Source organism: Fukomys damarensis, unplaced genomic scaffold, assembly GCF_012274545.1.
Source record: "Fukomys damarensis isolate Sample0158 unplaced genomic scaffold, DMR_v1.0_HiC HiC_scaffold_7, whole genome shotgun sequence".
Lineage (NCBI taxonomy): Eukaryota > Metazoa > Chordata > Mammalia > Rodentia > Bathyergidae > Fukomys > Fukomys damarensis.
Genome location: NW_022900919.1, coordinates 24,365,887 through 24,386,932, shown reverse-complemented (window position 1 = coordinate 24,386,932; position 21,046 = coordinate 24,365,887). Strand labels below are relative to the sequence as shown.

The 21,046-nt window shown below is 53.1% G+C and overlaps 1 protein-coding gene across 2 annotated transcripts in view; it reads right to left on the bottom strand.

The window, feature by feature from the left end:
• Rasgrf1 (Ras protein specific guanine nucleotide releasing factor 1) overlaps window positions 1–21,046 on the bottom strand; it is a 102,597-nt gene that overhangs the window by 80,407 nt on the left and 1,144 nt on the right. Inside the window, exon 2 of one of the 2 annotated variants that reach the window (XM_010631795.1) lies at window positions 4,789–4,895. In XM_010631795.1, the coding sequence (XP_010630097.1) occupies window positions 4,789–4,895 (107 nt within the window). Of the gene's footprint in view, window positions 1–4,788; window positions 4,899–21,046 lie in introns of both variants that reach the window. The other variant, XM_010631796.3, reaches the window with a different exon arrangement.

The following is a 21,046-nucleotide window of genomic DNA, read 5'->3' as shown; positions in this document are numbered from 1 at the left end:
CACACACACACACACACACACACACACACACACACGTACACGCGCCCCTGGCTCTGGGACTTTGCCCGGGTAGACCTTCTGTCTGAAACTTGCCTCCTCCCTGCTTCTCTGTGACTCTTCAAGCAAGATGGGCCAAGGGCAGCTTCCCCACAGCCCCAGGCTGGAGGCAAGATCCCAAGAGTGGGAAGCACGGGGGGGGCACACTGGTGCTCTACTGTCCCCGACAGCAAGGTGGATCTGAACCCCACCAGGCACAGCCCTGGCCCACTTCCCCCTGTGGTGGGAAGTGACTGCAAAATGGCAGGGACCTGGGGGGAGCCAGCAAGAAAGCAGTTCTCCAATCTCGCTTGCCACCTGCCTCTAAAACAGGTAACAGGCGGTGAGAGAGATTCTTTGGCGTGCAGGCACTATCTGATTACAATTGGATTTTTCTGAACTTCTCTTATTAAAATGAGCTTCAAGCTTTAAAGTTTTTCCAACTTTTAAAGAGATTTAATTGGCCTCACTCGCAAATCAAATTCAGCTGAGAGCAAGGAGGAGCCAGATTTTCACCACCCACTACACATCATGCCTGGTTCCGAAGCGCCTCTTCTTCCTGGGCTAGTCTTACGAACAGCAGTGCCCTGACCCGTGGAACAGGAGACCACTGCAGGTGGCAGGCCACCTGTCCTCTCCCCCTTTTTCTTTCCCTGTCCCTTCCCAGCGCTTTCCTCATCAGTCCCTTCCATTACTGCCACTCTGTCCCCTTTCCTCCCTCCTTCCCTCCTGACAACAGTGACTTAACAGACCCACAGGGGCAAAAGCAGAAGGGAACTCGGGAACAATGGAAGACTGACGATTCCATTTAATGAATGGGGAAACTGAGGTCAAGTTAAGAAGGAGTGAGCCTGAAAAAACAGGTGGCCATTGTCCAGGTGGAAGCCGGAACGGGGCTGGCTGGGAGGATGGTCTCCATCCTCAAAAGCTGGGTAGCAGGTTCAGTATGATGTGCTCTCTCGGGGAGGCACACTGTGAACCACTGTCTTCCCAGGTTACAGCTGCAGCACACACAGTGGAGGCTCCATGGGAGAACACTGGCTTAGTCTGCACGAGTGCCGTGGTCATATCTGTATACAGGACGTGTCTGTGGAAATAGCTAATGCTCAGGTTGCTCTCAGAGAGCCAGCAGACCCTTCACTGGCTCACACAGTCACACAGGCAGCATGGGAGGCTGAGGTCACAGAGCTCACGGCTCCTAGTGCCCCTCTAGTCCTGGCTAGCTCCTTTGGTGAGGGTGCCTCCCTCAAAGCCAGCCCCATCAGGTCGGGTGACGTGTGTCCCAGGGAAGGTAATTCAGTTTTCCTTTTGTATGATCATCACGATCATCACTGTGCCTTGCCCCACAAGAGACGCTCTCTGAGGTTGGCAGACTGGTTCCGACCCCAGGATTCAGTAAGCAAAGCCCAAAGACCACCAACCATTGGCACCTGGTTCCAGAGGAGGCTGAGCTGATGCTGTGGAGAGGGAGCTGTGCTCTCTTCCTTCTGTCCCCAGGAGGGCAGCTGCCTGCTGGAGCTACCTGACTTGGAGTCACACAGTGCTCACTGGGAGCCAGGACTAGAGGCCCCCGCATGACCCTGGGCCTCACGGTCTACATCAGCCACATAGGGATGAGTGACTCTCCCTGGGTTGGGGTAAGGCAGGAAGGACACACACATCTGTCAGGCCATGGGGCTGGGTGGACTGTAGGTATATGAATCTCACTGTCACTGTTCTGCTGCCATGGGGAGCCAGGCTCTAGGTTAGTGACCTCAGGCCCCTCTCTGGGGTGGGCAGATTCTGGTGTGTTCCCCAATCCCAAGTCTTCCTTCCTGCCGCACACTGCATGCCTGCTCAAACTCAGGCCCTCTGCTTCATGTGCTGGGTGGTGCTAATGCAGCAACAGGAAGGTATCTAGGTGGGCACAAGCTCTCTGCTGGTGGGAGACGCCTGGGGCTGGGGAGCTGCTGGCTTGGGGGTGAAGAAGCCTATATGGAAGGGTATGGGTGAGCCAGCCAGGGAGCAGTTAGGCAGTTGGCACCCCTGGGGGCTTGATCCTGCCCAACACAGGAAGCAGCCTGGGGATGATTTCCCCAGAGCCTTCAGACCGCAGTGCAGTCCCTGACTTCAGCCTTGGGAGGCCTGGGCAGAAGCCTCAGCTGACCGCAGACTGCAGACTCAAGGGACTGCAGGATGAGATGTTGTTTGAAGATGATTAGTTTGTGGTACTCTGTTATGCACCAGGAGAAAATTCAAACATTCTCTCTGAGATACATATAAATCATTCATTAAAAAAAATTAAGGTTTAATGCACATCTTGTGGAATGCATATATCTTGACCATATAATCTGATCAATTTTGATAAATGGATAAACCCTAATCAAGACAAAGGGGATTTCCACATTCTAGGAGATCCTCTTGTGCTCCAGCCCAGGCAGTCCGCACCTCCTGTTCTGATTCCTATTACTCCTGCTCAGTTTCACCTGATCTAAGACTTCATATAACTGGACTCTCACAGCATGCATTATTTTGCTAGATTCACTCAGTGTACTGATTTTGGAATCCATCTTTCTGCATGTAATTTTACCTGATCCTTCTTATTGCTCAGCATTATTCCATTGCATGAGGTAATGAGGTTGGTTTGTACCTTTGCCTGTTGGTAGACATTGTGGCTACTTCTAGTTTTTGGTCTACTGTACATAAAGCTGTAAAGGGCATTTGCATATGAGACTTTCTGTGGGCAATTTTTCATTTCTCTTGGATAAACACCAAGAAGTATAATTGCTGGGTAATTGAATCAATTTATATTTAACATTTTAAGTGACAGCCTAACAGTGTTCCAGGTTGGTTGTGCTGTTTTGTAACCCTGCAATACTCAGAGTTAAGGTAGTTCATGCCCCTCTCCAACATTTGGTGTTTCCAGTCTTTGTGATTTTAACTATTCTACCATATAGGTGTTGGTGCTCCATTGTCTGTAGAAAATGTTTGTATTAATTGATTTTGCAAATCAGTGTAGCCCTGGTTATAAGACTGCATAACAAATTAGTCCCTCCATGTATACAACCTCACTTGACCTTCACATGAGGTGCTTTGACTCTCCAAGTAGCTCTGTTATTGGATCATTTGAGGCTGGGGGAGACTGAGGTCTGAACTCTGAACTTGGTTCTTTATTAAATCCAACCCTCAACAACTGCAGCTATTTCTGTTATGCATTACGGCTCTGATCATGTTACTCCCCTGGTGTAAAACCCTTGATAGCTCCCCAGTGCTCACAGAGGAAAGGTCAAACCTCTCAGCACGCTTTTCCAGATCAATTACGGACTAATGCCAGCTGGCTGTTTAACCTCTTATACTTTCTGACACCCAAATTTCATTTCCTTGTTATTCTTGGATTTATCTTTCCTATACCAGTGTTTTAAAGAAAAGGGTGTTTGGAAATGTTGTTTTTGAAATGCGTACATTTAAACTCATTATATCTGCTGCTCAGTCCTCCACTTATGCCAAATATTACCTTATTTTCACCTTCTCCAGATTCCCCCATTTCACTGAAGATGAAAATAATGTCTGTCTGTCTGTCTCTCTCATACTCTTTGTACTTAGCACAGCCTTGATGCCCCAGAGCTAGTGCACATGTCTTCGATGTCTTCCTTACTAGACTGTGGTATCTCTGGGAGGCACTCATCTCTGTCTCTGCTTTGTGTGTGAGAACCTAGTTTCCATAGCTAAGACGGGATTCTCCTTGAGAACAGAAGTAGAAATGGCCTGATCTTAGGGCAAGGTCATTGCTATGGTCATAATAAAAGCTTCTGGTCAATTGGCCTGATTCAAGGCTTGAGGAAGGGCCCTGAGATCAGTCAATCCATCCATCCATCCATCCATCCATCCATCCATCCATCCATCCATCCATCCATCACCTATACTTTCAACACTAATCCACAGATTATACAACTCCTATTCCTCTGTCATTCATCTTTCATATATAAACTCAGCACCTGGTCTTGTATCCACCCTCCGTCCATCTGTTCATCTTTGCATTCCTCCAAAACTGTTTGCTGAGCACCTTTTCTGTGCTTTTATCAAAGTCCCTGGGAATGCAAATAATAGCACTGTACCTGGTCCCAGCCCTTGGGAGCAAACATTCTGTGGGAAGGCAGGCACAGCAGCACCATCTGCCCAGAAGGTAAGTCTGGGTCCTCCTGCTCCTGAGGGTGCTCAGTTCTGCCAGGGAGTATTGGGCCCACATCTCTGCCCACAAATACATCTGCCCGGGACCCAAGAAGGAGTCTAGCTCGGAGGCCCTTTTCTCTGCCGCATGTTTCTCTCTGCCTGTCCCAGGGAGTCTTCCTCCAGAGGGGCATGGAATGCTGAGGGTAGGGGAGGCATAGGTCAAAGCTCAGAGAGGTACAGAGAATTTCAGTATCTAGGTGAGAAAACTAAGGTTCACAGAGAATACAGAACTTGTTCCTGGCCATGCAGCATATTAGTGGCTGCATCTGGGTTAGGTCCTGGGAGGCCTCACACTTTGGTAGTCATAAAACCCCGTAATGAAACAAATCACACTAGGTTCCCCTCGCATTATAAGAGGCATTCATATGGCTGGAGCAGCGTGGGAGGCTGCAGTGCTGCTCGTGAGGCTTCTTGTTCCGTGTGGCCACGAGGTCCTTGCATCCCTGGGTACAGGCCTGGAGGGTGGCCCTGCCAGGAGGTGCTGCGGGAGCACATACCCTCCTGGGTCAACTTCTCTGCCTGGGCCGGTGGGGTGTGGCATACCTGGCATGGGCGATGGCTGCCACCCACTCATCACAGTCCTTCGCATCCTCCGTCCTCAGCTCCAAGGCTTTCTGGTTCTCATGGGTGAAGTTCACCGTGAAGTAATGCTGTGTGGAGAAGAAGATGCCCAGTTACCAGGGTCCCTGGGGTGGCATCATCTCCTGCTGTCAATCTAGCTGTCTGCCAGGCCCGGACTGTCGTTTGTGCTAACTGGAACGTCTTTCTATTTAACGGTTTCACACTCTCTATTGAAAAGGCTTTTGTACAATGTAACAAAACCCACGTTTAGGATGTAATAAGGAAGGAAAATCACAAAGGCTATTTGCCAACAAACTATAAAAAAGCTGATTTTAAACCACCAGATAGGCTGAAGGAAGGCAGGGAAAGCACATGGAGGTAGCATCCTCTTCAGGAACAGAGCACCCACCAGTTCCATGCAGCAGCATCCAACCATCCTCCTTGAAAACCAGACCCTTGTCAGAGCAGACACAGCCCCCACAAAGGCCTCTGTGCTGGGTGCAGGTGATCGACTTAGAGCTGGGCCAGCCAAGGGCTGTCCCCTGGAGGTCCCAGGCAGCCAGTCAGGTAGATGCAGTACTGTTATGTGAGTTAAATCCCCATAAAGCAGTTTGAACAATGCTTGACACTTAGTAAGCACATGTAAGTGTTTGCTATAATTAATGCAGTGTGATCTCTACTGCAATGGAGCTAAGAAAACAGGCCACAGGGCATAGAGAAAGCTACCATGATTTAGCCAGAGAAATCACACAGGACTTCCTGGAGGACAGGCTCTATTCTATTCTAGTTGGCTGGGAGACCAGGTGGCACTGTGTGTACCTGGTACATTCAGACAGCTGGTATGGGAGGAGCAGAGGCCAAGTGCAGGGAGCCAGCTGGAGAGGGAGCATCAAGGATGATGCCTTGGGTTCTGGTGGGGCTGCCATAGACTGGGGTCCATTGGGCTGGGGGGAAATGCAGGAAGGGAAGGGAGCTAGGAGAGGGCAGAGAGAGAGAGAGACAGAGAGAGAGGGAGGGAGGGAGGGAGAGAACAGGCAGCGCAGGTGCAGAGAGGGGCCCTTGGCCTGCCTTTTGGAGGGTGACCAGGTCCAGTCCCAGAGTGGCACCATGCCAGAAAGGGTGCCCGGCCCTCATCCCTCGAGGATGAGCTGGCAGGAGCAGCAGCACAAGATGCAGTGTGTGATCTAAGGTGAGCTTCTGCTGATATTCACTGTTTCTGTTAACTGACGTTCTAGGTGGCAGCCAGAGTGTGTGTGTGTGTGTGTGTGTGTGTGTGTGTGTGTCACTCACTGCAGAGACTGTGTCACTGTCTGAGGCTGTAGAATGAAATGTCAGCTACAGCCTCAAATAACTGAACTCAGTGGGTTTGATGGTGCAAACCACCAGGGAGGAAGCAGGTTGAAATAGAGCTGCAGGTGGCTCCCTAGGACCTTCCTCATCCCTGGGAGGTGACAAATGCACAATGTTTTCCCCCACACCAATCCCCCAGTACAGGTATTATCTGATTTACAGGCAACGATCCTGATACCCAGGTGAATTACTTGCTTAAGGCCACACAGCTGGAAAGCAAACCTTCCTGAGCTTTACTGCGAGCAAAGATGAGAAAAGAGGGCTGCCTACTTCCAGGAGGTGCAGGAGGAGAGACTCAATCCTGACTCAGAAAAAAGGCACAGTGGGTTTTCTGGGCTTGGAGGTGCCGGGTGGCCGCTCAGAGCAGCAAGGTGTGAAGGCATGGCCAAGGCCTCTCTCCTGGAAGCCTCTTATAATCAGTCCCGATGGAGGGGCAGCAACAGCTCCTGCATCCTAAGAGAAGCCAGCCAGCCCAATCCAGCCTCAGGTGTCTCTGTCCTTGGGGGTGATAAAGGAGCTCTCTCCCCTCAGGCCACAGCAGGAAGAGGCTGAAGGCTTCTGTGACCTTGTCCCCTCTCCTACCCCACAGTTAGATGCCAGGTTATCCCTACGTCCACTCCACCTCTGGGGCCTTGCTCCCCTGTCACCACCATCCCTAGCAGGTGTGCTGCCTCTGTCATCCCTTGGAGACCTTGACCTTGAGTGACTGGCAGGATGCAGTGAGGCAGAAAGTGGTGGCTGGCAGAGGGGCGAGCAGAGCCATCCCTGTATCATGACAAGCAGGCCGCAGAGGCTAGTGACACAGACACATCTTCAGTGCTGGGCCAAGGGCAGCTTGTGGGAGGCAGAGGGTGACAGGACTGTCCTGGAGCTAAGTATACCTCCCAATTTTGTGGGGAAAGCTAGGCAGGACATGGTGGTGTCCCAGATCCCTTTCCTGGGAACAGTGCAGCAGCAACCAGAGACTGGGCTGCTCCTGCCCCGGTGCTGTGGCTTCTCCAGGAGGCGCCAGGGGCACACCAGTGCTCAAGGGACGTAAGAGTGGCCTGCTCCCTTCCCCGATACCTGGCTTATACAGCCATGCTGCTATGGACCATGAGTCTCTGCTGGGGGCTGCACTTGTATCCAGTGCTTCTGAGTCATCTTGGATTCTGACTCTGGGCCATGGGGCGGAAACTGTCCTGCATGGGAATCAGTGGAAAGAGATCGACACAGAGATAGATGGGGTGGGGGGAATGACACAAATGCAGACACAGTCCAAATCCACTGGAAAGATTAAGCCCGCACACATGGGGCAAAGGGTGAGATGCTAAGTAAAAGGAAGGCTACAGAACTTCAAGAGGCTGAACGGAAATACCAGGTTCACAGACCTATGTACAGAAGTAGATCTAAAAAACAAGTGTGATGTGTGTGTTGGGAACAGGTGGCTGACTCCTGGCGCCTGGCTGTGCCCGCTGCACTTGGGTGTGGTCAGTACTAGGGGGAGGAGGTCCCAGCCCCCAGGTGGAGGAGACGTGAGCCCCCCTCACAGAGGGGCCAGAGCCTGCTGCTGTCCTCACGGTCACACACAGAGCTCCCGAGGCAGGCAGGGGCTCCAGGGTAGGGAAAGCCTAGGAATAGGGTCCGGCCTAGGGTCGGTTCTGCGGTGGCTCAGAGGGTGGCTTGGGCAAGTGTCTCCCTGCTTCCTGGCGTCTGCACCGTGAGCTCTGTGATACATGCGTGGACACACGAGTGCACCCTCCCCCCCTTCTAGAGCATCTCTCTATCTAATCTGGAGAATATGAGTGAGGACAAATGAGAGAATGTGTCTTCTGGGTCTCCCGATATCTGGACAGTGGCTGAGGGCGGTTCCCACGCCTCCCTTCGTGTCGGCATCCTTGGGGTGAGCTCCTGGCCCCACCTTTTCTCCCCCAGGGTAGATGCAGACCTTTAGGCTCAATGCGGGTGACTGGTGTGACAGTGCTCACTGTGGTCAGCTCCAGGAACACACAGGCAGGGACTCAGGGTTTGGGGGGTCTGTTTGGGGCCTGGCTGGTGTTGGTGTGGGTGTCTGGGCCCCCCTATTCTGGTGCTCAGAGGACTTCCTTCTCCCCAAGGCCTCTCCTGTCTGGGAGACTCATGGCCTGGCTGACCCACTGGCCTGGGACTGCTCATCCAGGGTCTCCGCACCCCGAGCGCCTGGTGCAGAGAAGATGCTAACAGATGGCTGAAGAAGGGCATGAGGAGAAGTAGCAGCCTCTTCTTCTCCTTTGTAATATTAACAGTGACGCTGTGAAGACCCCTCAGCTGCTGGATGTGGCCTCCATGAGGAGGGTAGGACCTTGAGTTTGCTCCTTTCAGACCAAGGCAGGGCTCCCCATAAGTATGCCAGGCCTGGGGGTGGAGGGCATTGAAGATGACAGAATTCTATTTGTGCCAGCCTATTTCCTTCTCTCTAGTGAGGATGGGGTACCAGGACAGGGAGATTAGACTCTGCAGTTAGACCGAGAGAAAAGGGAAACATTTTTTTGTGAAGGTGTGTGAATAGCAAAGGTTACAGTTGCCCTAGGGTTTTAAGGCAAGGTTTCAGGGAAAGGGAATAGGGAAGGGACGTCTCCAGGCCAGCGTTTATTGTGGGAAGTTTGGCAAATGCTCTAGGAGCTTTACAGTAAAACCCCACGTATGTGACCATATCCATTCCCTGGCCACCCACTGTGGCATGGCAGGCAGCCCCAGGGGCTCCTTCTGGTGCATGTCTGTTCCAGGCAGAAAGTGCTGGAGCTGGTCCCTGGCTGGGAGCAATGCCTGGGCACCAGGTCTCTGCCTGGGCAGTGCCCACTGGTAGTACTCAGCTGGGTCACATTGGCTTTCTGCTTCCCCAGGTGGAATGCTGGGTCTTAGCTAGATGTGGTGTCCCACTGGCTTTTTGAGATTTTGGAGAATGAAAACAATAAAACTCTCAGGGTTAGAATGAGCCAGCTCTGGGGCCCAGTCTGAGCCAGAACCCCACAGCCCACCTGGCCCTGCCTGGGAGGATCGAGCTGGTCAGAATGAAACCAGGGGAAAAGGGAGGGATGTGTGTTACTTCAGCCTTAACTTCTGTGTAGGGCTGAAAGGAGGAAGAAGCCTGAATTCCTTTTGAGATAAAGAAAAGGCCTTAATTGCTGGAGAAGGAAAAAAGAGGTGGCAGTTCTATTTTAGTCCTTTGGGTGACAGCTAGGGTCACCATGCTATCAAGAGACTCTGCTGTGGGTCCTGCTGCTGGCTGTGTGACCTTGGGCACAAATGCCTCTCCATCTACACAGTGGGCACAAGAAGGGTCCCTTCCTTTCATGGGTGTGAGGACCAGCTGAGGTAATGCTGGTGTCTGACAGCTAGCAGGCACCCTTACATCTGCTATGTTTCTTTTATAACATTATTCTCCTTGGCTGGACAGCACGGCTGGGTCTAACTCAAAGCACAGTTGATTTGAATAAAATGTGATTGTCTTCTAGACCCTGATTCATTCTACAACTGTAGAGCAAAGTCTTGGGTAACATCAGGGGAAACGGCTGTGAAGTCACCAAGGGTCTGAAATGCCCATCTCTTGGTGACCTGGCCACCTAGGGCTGATAGAAACCTGGCTGTGCCCTCCCTGTAGCCTGGTGCCACCTTGGAGGGCTGTTGCAACTGCCCTCTCAGTGTGTCCTGGCACTTGCAATGATCAAAGGGCCCAGACAGAGGGACACTAGCCTGGATGCGTGCAGGGCGGCAGCTGTGCCTTCTGTGGTGGCTGTGAGGTCCCAGGCAAGGCTGTCCCCAACCCTGGGCTCTGCAGGGAGCCATAGTTCTAGAGCCAACCTGCCTCTTGGTTCTCTGGGCCTTGGGAGGTCTTGTGTCCCCGTCTCCACTCTTTCCACCTCTCTCTGTGTCCACTTGCTGTCCTTCTTTGTTTGTGGTCTGTTCCTGCCCTTCCTCTCTACTTGCTGCTCAGGTCTCTGCTCCCCACTCCCTTCCACATAGGTCTGGAATTCAGTCTGGCTGGATTGACTTTCGCTCCTGCCAGTTGAGTCTGGGTTCCAGAGTCCCTGGGTAGAGTCAACAGAAACTCCTCCACTTAAACCAGCTGGGCCTGTGGGCCAGCCTGCATCTCACCTGCTTAGACTCCCTGTCTCCTGCCTCTCCTAGCTCAGAGCCGCTGCCTGCAGTGCAGTTGCTGAGCATAGGATGGATGGTGACCATGCTGCCAGGCAGGGAGTGACCAGCTGTCTGCATGCCCAGGTAGAGGAGTTTCTGGGGGTACAGCAGGCCTGAGAACAGTGGGATGGCATATGGAGTGGGTGGCCGTCCCAGCAGCCTGGTCTGGCTGGCTGTACTCAGAGCTGAGGGCTCTGGAAGCTTTCAGTCCTGGACCACTGGGCTCCTCTCTGGGAGACAGGCAGGGTGGTGACAGGCCCTAGGCTAGCCACACATGAGTAGTGTTAATGGTGAACAGCAGGCATGGTGGTGCACCCCTGTAATTCCAGCAGTTGTGAGGCTGAGGCAGGAAGGTTGCTGTGAGTTCAAACTTAGCCTGGGCTACACACTGAGTTCAAAGCCAGTCTGAACTAAATAGCATGATCCTGTCTCAAAAAAAAAGTGAAGAATAAAGTTCCCTAAGAGAAGCTAGGCCATGCCTGACTGTGAGTGGCAACACAATGCCCAGTGTGAGCTCTTTCAGGTGGTGTGGGCTCCTTCTAGGGAGCTGCTACCCCGCTCTGCAGCCTTACCCTGCCCCCTCAAAGCCTCTCTCTTGAACGTGGTAACTGTATGGCCATCTTCGCTGCAAGTCTCCATCCAGCTTGCACCTGTACAACATCAGGGAACAGGCCAGGGAGCCAGGCCCCTCTCCAGAGCCTCAAGAGCAAGGTAGGCTGTCTCTGCTAATTCTGAAAGCCCCAGCTGATTCTGTTGATACCCAGTGCATGGACCCCGGGAGGAGCCCTGAGACTCAGTGTTTCTCTCCCTTAGCCTCGAGGCCTCTGAGACCCATGTCCCTGCAGGCAGGTGTCCAGTGCAGCCTGGAAATGGCACTGGGGTCACCCAGCTGGGGGTTCTGGGGAGCTGCAAAGATGACAAGAGGGAGCAGACTGATAAGCTTCGTGTTGCTCTCCATGTGCCTGGGCAGAACACCTGAGAGATGCATGCCCAGCATGGAGGGGCCAGGCTGGGGCAGAGATGTCACCAGGCCTGGGCTTTAGAGACACAGATTTCCTGTTTGGGCTCCATGAGTGACCACTGCTGTGTATTCCAGGGAAGGCTCTATGCTGTCAAGCTGCTCTGAGTGGGGTCCTGCTCCTTTCAAAGGATGCACTCCAATAGGAAACATCCCGGAGCTTGGCCTGTACTCAGCCTGGACACCCTGCAGCCCTTGCTAAGCTGATTAACGAATTGGTTACCAGCAAAGGCCTCCATACGGGGAAGCTGGGGTAGCCACCACTGGAATGGGGGTGGTTGGGGGGAAGACTTTGCATAAAAGAGATCCTGACTGTTCTGAGGGCACAGAGCCGATCTGGAACCACAGAGCTGCTCCTGGAATTTATTCTAGGACAGATCCTTGTGTTTTCGGTTTTTGGAAAGATCTATCGATATTCTGTAAAACCTGGTCCTGGGGAGCCCACTTCAGGCCCAGGGTGCACCCTGATCCAGGGTGTGGGGACATGAGGCTTGGGCTTAGTGCAGGGTTAGGGTTAGGGCACTGCTGTGGACAGTTTCCTCTCTGACAAAACCGTCTCACAGGTGGTTCAAACAGATAACATGGAAGCTCCAGGCTCATCACAGGACCAGTGATGCTTTCTAAATCACCAGAATCCTTCACAAGGCCACACAGTGGTCTAATCAGCCTATCTGTGGTTAAGTCCTGGAAAATACACATGTGTGCATTCATACTTGTACATGCATACACACACACTACATAAGTAAGGGCTGCTGTCCTGAGGACAAGGCCTGGAGGGGCTTAATCCTGGAACCCTTTAGAGGTGCTGAGACCTATGCACTGTGATGGGCTAGTTCCCGTCCCCTGGCTGCTACAACCCATGTACTCTTCTCTTCATGCTCTCTGGATTCTGTGCCTTCTCTGGTCACAGCTGAATCTTCTAATCCCACTGTCACCTTCTGCCCAGGCTGCATTTCGGAATTCAGGGCTATTGTTTGGGCTGAGAGGACTGCGGCCATCGCCCTTGGGCAGTGCCACCTGAAACAAGTCTTTGAACCAACCTTTGTGGCCCGGGCTGTCGCCAGCTGCTTGGTGTCCCAGTGTAGAGAGGGGCCATGCTACAGGGAACCTTGCACATGAATGTGTTTGCTTGTGCGTGTGTGCACATCCTGGGCCAGAGCTCCTCTGTCACCTTCCTTCTTTCCATACAGGAAACACTCCTGGACTCTCCGTGTCCCTGCTCCCACCATCAGGACCCCAGGGAGCCTCCATCCCAGCTCCCCAGCCCACACAGCAGCAGCTCCCACCCCACCCTCTACCTCCTGGCTCCAGGCAGTGCGTGCTCGTCCAGGTGGCCTCACCCTGGTGACGGGCCTTTCCCTGGGAACACATCGGGGATTTCCCCGGCACGGTATTCCCCACAGGTCCGCTGGGACAGGGATGAGGCTTCTCTGGTTCCCTGTTGCTCCCACACCAGTCCAGGAAGGCCTGCAGCCCTGGCCTCTCTGTGGTCTCGCACAGAGGCAGGAGCAACCTAAGCCCAACCCTGCTGGTTTCTTGCTCCTCAACCCACCTCTCAGCTCTCAGGTCCCTGCTCAGCACCAGGACCTCTGCTTGTCTCCAGGTGGATGAGTGCCAGTCCCAGGCTCTGTCTCAGGCCCTGTCTCCTGCAGCTGAGCCACGTGTCCTGTTTGGCCTGCAGCCCAGCCTAGGGTGACCACTCAAGGAATGGACCTGTGCAGCCCCCTGCTGGCCACAAGGAGGCAGGGGACAGAGAAGTAACTGCAAGGCCAGAGCCACAGCCTCTGAGAACCAGCCTTGAGCCAGGTGAGGAGGTGAACACCTGTAATCACAGCACTCTAAGAGGATGAGGCACAGTTCTGAGTTTGAGCTCAGCCTGAGCAACTTATGGAGACACCGTCTCTAAAAAAGAGGGCCTGGGGATGTAATTAAGTGAGAAGGTCCTGTGTCCAAACACCAGTTACACACACACACACACACACACACACACACACACACAGCTGGCCCTGAACCCACTGCTATTCTGCTCTGTAAGGTCCTGTGTCCAAACACCAGTGACACACACACACACACACACACACACACACACACACACACACACACAGCTGGCCCTGAACCCACTGCTATTCTGCTCTGGAGGCCAGGGCTCCATCAGTGCAGCCACTGACCCCCTGCTGCTGATGCCCGTGTGACCAAGGTACTGTGAGCAGCAGCCCAGGTGGAGCAGGTCTTGGGGCTGTCACTCTTGGCTGGTCCTGGGCAAACATCTTTCCATCAGCCCCTGTGCATCAGCGTGCCCATCCTTCACCTTCCAGCCGACCCCCAGACTGCATTTGGAATACGCATGTGCCTAACAGTGAGGAAGGACCCATGCACACAGATACTTAATTACGGCTCTGTTTATAACAGCAAGAGGTGTTAAATTACTCAAGTATCCCCCAAGAGAAGACTGTCCAAAAACCTAGAGTACAGCCACACAGCAGAATACTATGCAGCCATAAAGAAGGCAGGGGATATACTCAGAGTCAGCTCCCAATCACCCATGAAGCAGTGAGTGTCCCATAATCAGCCTGTTTCTCTTTTCCCAGGCTACCAGGAAGCTCTCTTCTGTGACTATTTACCTCTCTACACCATGCATACAGCACTAGCTCTCCTCCTGCGACTACCTCCCTGGCCCCAGTTCCCATGGCCCAGAGGTCAGGCTGGCAGCAATCAGTGCGGCAGAGGGCAGAGCTAGAAGGGCAATGGCAGACTCAGGAGACACGGGCAGGCTGAGAACCTGAACGTGACCAGGTTCTTTCACTCTCACTGATTCCTGGAGTTCATGTAAGAGCCCGAGAGGCATTTAAATAAAGTCACCTCTATTCCACTCATGGGTCTGATGGAGGGAGAGTCAGCTTGGTTAGGTTTCTCTACATTTCTAGATGAATTTTTGAAAAACTTTTTAAGTTTGCTAAAAATTCACTTTGCAACCTGCTAAATCTAGTTCTAAAAGGCTTTTATTTCAAGATCTGAGTTGGATTTTCCAATTTAACCAAAATCAAAGTTCAGCTAGGAGGTGCAGTATCATTAGGAGCATAATGACCTCATTTTGGGGGGTGCGGGGAGAAGGTGTGTTGCCCACAGGACTGAAGCACCCCATCTTCAGAGTGTACATTGACTTGCTCTCCTCTCACCTGACCTAGAGCAGAGGCCTGATCCATGTTCAGATGCTTACAGTGAGAGCTCAGTGCCAGTGTCTATGGGGACAGGGACACCCTGGCCTGTGGGGAGCCATGGTGGTCACGGGGTGGCTGTGGCTGCCCTCAGAAACCTAACCATTGAGGACCTTCATCTGAAAGTTACCCTCTCAGGCCCGCTGCTGGATCAGGCGGAACAATGTCCTCCCCTGCCCACAGCCTAGAGGTGGAAGCCCAGGACACACGGGCACAGTCAAAGGGACCCCGAGCATAGATGTCTTGGGTGGCACTGAAGCCCCAGCTTCTGCAACAGTGGCACAGGCTGGGGTTGGAAGGAGGGGGGCTTTGTACTCTCCAGTTCCAGCCTTTACCCTACTAAGTTTTGCTGTCCCCAGATGGGTTTTCCTCCTGCCTTCCCACCCACAGGGATCTTCCAAGGCACACAGGGGTGCATCTGGGTCCTGTGTGCCCACAGTACCCAGGGGAGGCCTGAGCTCCCTACTACAGCATGGAGGTGGCCTCGGGTGGTTCTGGCCTTGCCGCAGCCTCTGTGCCCTGACAGGCCCCTTTCTTTGGTGAGCCTTCCTGCTCCCCAGCCTGGCAGAGTCCTCCCTACCCTCCTTTATACCAGTGGTCAGCTGTGTATATCGTCCCCACCCATGCCCCAGGCATCTTAGGCCTTCTGTCCTGTCGTCCTGGTACCCCACAGGCACCGGCCTGGCCCCTGGGAGGTGCTGAAAACCTCCAAGGAGCAAATGCCACCATTGGCAAAAGCTAGAAGCGTGAGGCTGACTCAAGCTGTAAAGTCATCTTCTTTGTTAATTCAGGGCCATGGTCAAGGAAGGCATAGGCCCAAAGCTTAATGGCAGAAGGGCAGCCCTCTTTGAACCTGCCAGAGCTGTAGGGGCCTGGGCTGCTGCCTCACTGAGAAAGAACCATGTCAGCAGAGACCTCTGCCATGTGCTGGGTTGTGCCCAGCCTCTGCAGGGCACCCAGGCTGACACGGACGGGGAAACTCAGGCTTAGGGACTTGAAGTCTTTCCTAAGGTGGGTAGTGGCACAGTGAGGACCCACAGCTGGATTTGAAGCCCACGGCTGGAAAGCCCACTCTGTCACAGGCAGAGGAAGGAACTCCGGGAAGGAGGCTGGAACTGGGGGTGTGCGCCCCACTTCAGGGGAAACGGGAGTGGGAGTGTCTGAGTCCCCCAGCTGCTCCCTGCACGACAGTGGCTTTCACGGAAGCATTTGGGCGTCGGCAGTGCTCTGGGCCCGTCATGTCCCACGTCACCAGCGCTCCTGCACAAACATCAGGGGGCGGGTTCTGTTCCTGGCTGTGTGAGCTCTGGGCTCCCACGGATGGCAGGGAAACCGGTGGTGGGGTGTGATCTCCTGCATCACAGGACTCAGAGATGTGTGGCTCCCACCCAACAGAAACAAAAGCTGCCTTCACAAAAGTCACTGTGCAGCTATGACAGATTTGCACTTGCTGTTTTTCCCCCTCTGTCTCTCCTGGCAGAGGATGGTAAGAACCAGTCCCCCAGCTGGAATCTGTGTGCTATGCTGTGACTAAAGGAACCAGGCAGACTTGGACGCCCGCTTCTCCATGTACTGTAACTTTGGTCCAATTACTCAGAGACTGAGGCTCGGTTCTGTCATCTGGAAAATGGGCTGAGTGATAACTTCCCAGGGCTGTTGGTGTAGTTAAGGGAGATGCTGTATTTAAGACATGCACCCTGGGCCTGGCACATTCTGGGTGCCTAATAAATGATATTTATTGTTATTATTCAGTATTTTCAGTCGAATGTTTTGAATCATCCTGCTGTAAAAGCATATATGATTAAATCTATATCCACAGCATGGCCTCCAGCAGAGGCCTTGAGATAGGAGAGAGAAGGTGGAGGCTGGAGTCCAGGATGGTCTGGCAAGACCAGGGAGAGGGAGAGGGAGAAAGACGGCCAACCTGGCCAGACCTAACAGTCCCCCAGGTGTTGGCTGGAGCTGAAGGGCATTTAGTAATAACTGTGAAGAAGGCCAAACTCTCTGAAGCATTAATGAAGGTGAACTCTGATGTGGAAACCTAGTATATAAAATGGGCTGCTCTGGTGGATGTGGGATGTGGTCCCAGGGCTCCCCAGAATGAGGCAGGAACGCTGTAGCTTAGAGCAGTGACCCACAGGGACATGTCAAGCCCTCCCTTGTCACATGGCTTTGGTAAATCCTCCGGGTTTGTTCCCACATGAAGGGAGTGGGACACTCCTAGGGGCAGAATGGGAGACAAACCGGAGTGGGATGTGCACCCACTGCCTACTTTCCCACCTCTGGCTGTCCCGGAGGAGAGAAGCCAGCCAGGTCTGACGCGGGAGACTCTGAGGGACTGCATGGGCCCTGCCTGGCTAGCACAGTCCCCATCCAGCACCTGGTGGCCACATGGGCTCCTTCCTGGGCTCTGGGTACTGGCTGGCCACCTGCTGAGCCAATGAAGATACACACACTGCGCTGCGTGGATACCTCAAGTATCTATGAGGACCTGGAGGGGTAGTGAAGCCCCTTCTGTCCCTAGACCCCCTCAAGACTCATCTTTACCTGCCCCCCAAGCCTCTTCCTGTCTTTCCCTCCCTGTGATACTTGGTGAGCAGAGGCAGAAACAAGGATGTGGTCTCACTGACCTCCTCTCCGGCACCCAGGGGGAACATAAGTCCTGGACTCTGGAAAGCACCTCCTGACAAAGCCTTCACAACAGACCCCTTGCTCCCTTCTCCTTCCAGAGCTTCCACCCCAGGCTCCCACTTGTAGCTGCACCAGCCCAGAGGGCTTTTCTGTCCCAGCTGCCTGGGGGCTTAGCTCTGTGGTAAATGACCATTCTCAAATGTCAGCAGGGTACTGGAAATGCTCAGGGTCTGCAGTTCTTGTGTGGTTATTTGGATTCTGGTGCAGGAAGATCTTTTTGGGGAGGTGGCTTTTAAGCAAGGACCAGAAGAAGAAGAGACTGGTGCCCCGGGGTATGGGGCAGGTGGAGCTCACTCCAGCAGAGGCCTTGACAGAAGAGAGAGGAGGTAGAGGCTGGAGTCCAGTATGTTGTGGCAAGACCAGGGAGAAGGAAGGGGAGAAGGATGGTCAGCCTGGCCAGATCTAACTAATGGTACCCAGGTGTTGGCTGGAGAAGAGGGGAATTTGGACACACTCACAGTAAAGAAGGGATGCAGTTCAAGGGGACAGAGATGCAGACTCCCTTGAGCAGATCACCACTCAATGTATACGAATCAAAATACCTCATTATACCTATGTCAATCGACAACTTTAAAGGGATATAATGATGATGATGATAATGAAAATAATAATACTAAAGGATTCTGGTGACCTGCTACTCAGAGGGGGTGTTAGGATGGGTGAGTGGACATCAGGCAGAGGCTATTCCATATTCAAGCAGGACCCCGGCTCTTAACCAAAAGAGGGGCCTTGAGGAAGGTGTGCCCCTGTCCTGGGCAGTTGCTGTGGGTGAAGTGGAGCACCCCATAGGGCTGTGAGGCTTGAAGGGTGATGACCAAGTTCTTCTCCTCTATGAACCTGCAGGACCCAGTCCAGGCCTGGCAGTGGGAGCCAAGCTGTGGACGACAGCCATCAATAGCAGAGAAGTGTGAGCTCAGGTGTGGGTGACTGGTCTGCTCCTGACCCTTGCCTACTGTCCCCTTCAAGGCATAATCAGGGGGCCTCATCCACCTCACACCTCACTTATGCTGGGGTGTGTGGGGGGACAGCACCACTCTCAGTTAGTCCCGGGCCTCATGCTTGCTGGCCTCCCACAGGTGCAGGTCCTCCATCTGGGCTGCTGAGTCCTGGCTGCTGGTGTCCAAGTCCCCTGTCTGAAGGGTGCTGCTTTCAGAGTCACCTCACGCCCACATGTTTGGTTTGCAATCTCAGGACTGGCAGAGCTCAAATGTGCTCAATCTGGGAGAGTGTGCTTTGGGCAGATGCCAGCAGAGGCAGAGGGATAAAGCCAGGGCAAGGCTCATATCTACTGCCGCCTTGCTGGGTGGCCTCTTGTCTCTGAGCCTCCAGGCTGATGTGAACCTGTAATGTGTCCAGTAAAGGCTCACAGGAGTAAGGCTTCATTGTATCTGGGGACAGAGCATTTGTCTGGTGGCTGGTAGTTTGGGAAGCTCTGGTAGCAGGGATTTGCTTGCACCCCCTTTGTCTTCAGTGAACAAGAGCCTGATGTCCACGCTCTGACTCACCCTGGCTGCTCCACTCCTGAGAACTAGGACTAGAAGCATTATCAGAGGGAGCTTGAGAGACCAATGTGAGGTGCCTCCACCACAAAGCAGCACATGGGATGCCAAGAAACAGCCAACTCTAAGTTCACACCACCTGGGCCTTGGGATGTGGGTTGCAGGGTGGGAGTAGAGGAGACCAGGACTGAAAAGCAGCTCCATGGTTGAGTACAGGGAGAGTATGGCTGTGCAGCTCTCACTGCCTGAGACCCTGGCTCTTAGGCCTGAGCTCTCGGGTGTCAGAGTCACAGTGGGCCTGGAGCTTGACCTGGGCTCCCAGAATCCCCTGCACAGCCCAGGATCAGAGCATCTTCCTAGGGCAAAGAGCTCAGCCCTATCAGTGTCCATTTCCCCTGGGGCCTGTGATCATCAGCTTCTTCAGCTGAGGGCCCCACATGGGACCCAATACTCATCCATCTTCACCATGCAGAATATGGAAATAACGTATGCTATACCAACATGTCCAGCTAGGGAAGGGTTTCCTGTGCATCTGCCATGTGATTGAGGGCTGGCACCCAGCCACAACGTGGCCCCTGTTCCTCTGAAGCCATCCTGGGAACTTGAGAGAGAGAGAGAGAGAGAGAGAGAGAGAGAGAGAGAAAGAGAGAGAGAGAGTGTTGTCTGGACCTAGGTAAAAAAATGATGCCCTACTAAAACTAAGTGTTCACCAGACACTAGCTCATCCTGTCAAACTGATGGCTTCTTTGACCTGTTAACTTGGGCACTCTCCACGTGCCCAGAAGGTTTGAAGTCAAGGGTTCTGTAGCCCAGACCATGTCATGTGTGAGTTGAAGCCTTTCATCCTGGGATCAGTGCTTTATGCTACAGGGCCACCAAGTCCAGGAGGAATGGGAGCAGTTGCTGGGGTTACTGATCTTAGCGAACATTTGGAAAGGATATTATGATTTTGTGCACATATACAGCCAAGGGGGTACAACCTACTTTCACCAAACTTTCTCCAGAGAAGAATGGAACACAATACAAAGTCAGGACAGGAAGTGTGAGTCTCTAACAGATCTGTGCCAGGCTGGGCGGCACCAGACCACCTGCTGCTCCCAATCCTCCTCTCTCCTCTCCTGCCAGGACACCTCCTCATGGAGGCACCAGGAGGCCTGACTGGCAATGCTCCAGGGACACAGCTCACATGCATTCATGTCTTCCAGGACCTAGGACCACTGCTAGTGTGATCCAACACCTGAGCCTGTTTGGAACCAGTGTAGGGTCTCATCTTCCAGAATTTCCAGACACTGTGTGAATTCTAGGTATGGCTGCAGAATCACTCTGTGATCTTGGGTAACCATTCCCCTTCTCCATGCTATGGTCTGTAAAATGGGAAGAATGGGTTGTATGCTGTCTTGGGTGCCTTTCTGCTTTAACAAGTAATTTCTTAATTACCCCTGCCAGATGGGTAGAATTCAGATTCAATTAAGATTTATTCAGATCCCACTAAAATGTACTGTGGGAACCTCTTCATATAAAACATTTAAATCAGTATTATCAGAATCCCAAGAAGGTCAGTTATTATCACCATTTTGTAGATTACAGAACAGATTCAGAGAAGTTGAGTGTGTTAACTGAAGTAACACAGTCTAGAAGTAGAGCTGCGATTCAGTCTCCAGGCCTATCTGTCTTCACATCCAGAGCCCTGGGAACAGACACTGTGAACCCAAACCCACCTGGCTCCGCTGGCCTCCCTCCAGCTGGTCCAGGAGCTCCACTGGGGAATGGCTGAGGGATGCAGGGGCTCTGGCTGGGGCAGACACCAGGGCATTTGGGCTGGAGAAGGGCAGGTTATCAGGATGGACAGTCAAATCTCTGGTGATTCTTTAGGCTGGGCTGGGGCTCTGAGTTTAAGAAGCTGCCTGCTCTTTGCCTCCAGGGTCCCTGACTGCTTCCTTGGTCATTTTCAGAGACCCATTCTCAAACATTCCTGTGCACATCCCCCAGCCCCAGAACCATCTCCTAGTGCACAGGGGCTGAGGGCTAGGAGAGAAGAGGCATGCTGGGCAGGCTGAGCTCAAATGTCTGTCCTGATCAGGAGTGAGACTTCTAGAGATGCTTTATTACAGCCAGTTTGGTGCGGCTGCAGCTTCTGAAAACCTCAGATCCTAAGGGCAACTGAATATATATCTCGCTGGGCCTCAGTGTCCTCGGCTGCTTGGGCCGTGTGGATGTCAGGTCCATCCCGGTGGTGGCGACATTTGAGGATCCGGTACCTTTGCTTTCCCCTAGGCAGCAGGGACCAGATACCTTCCGAGACCAGGAGGGAC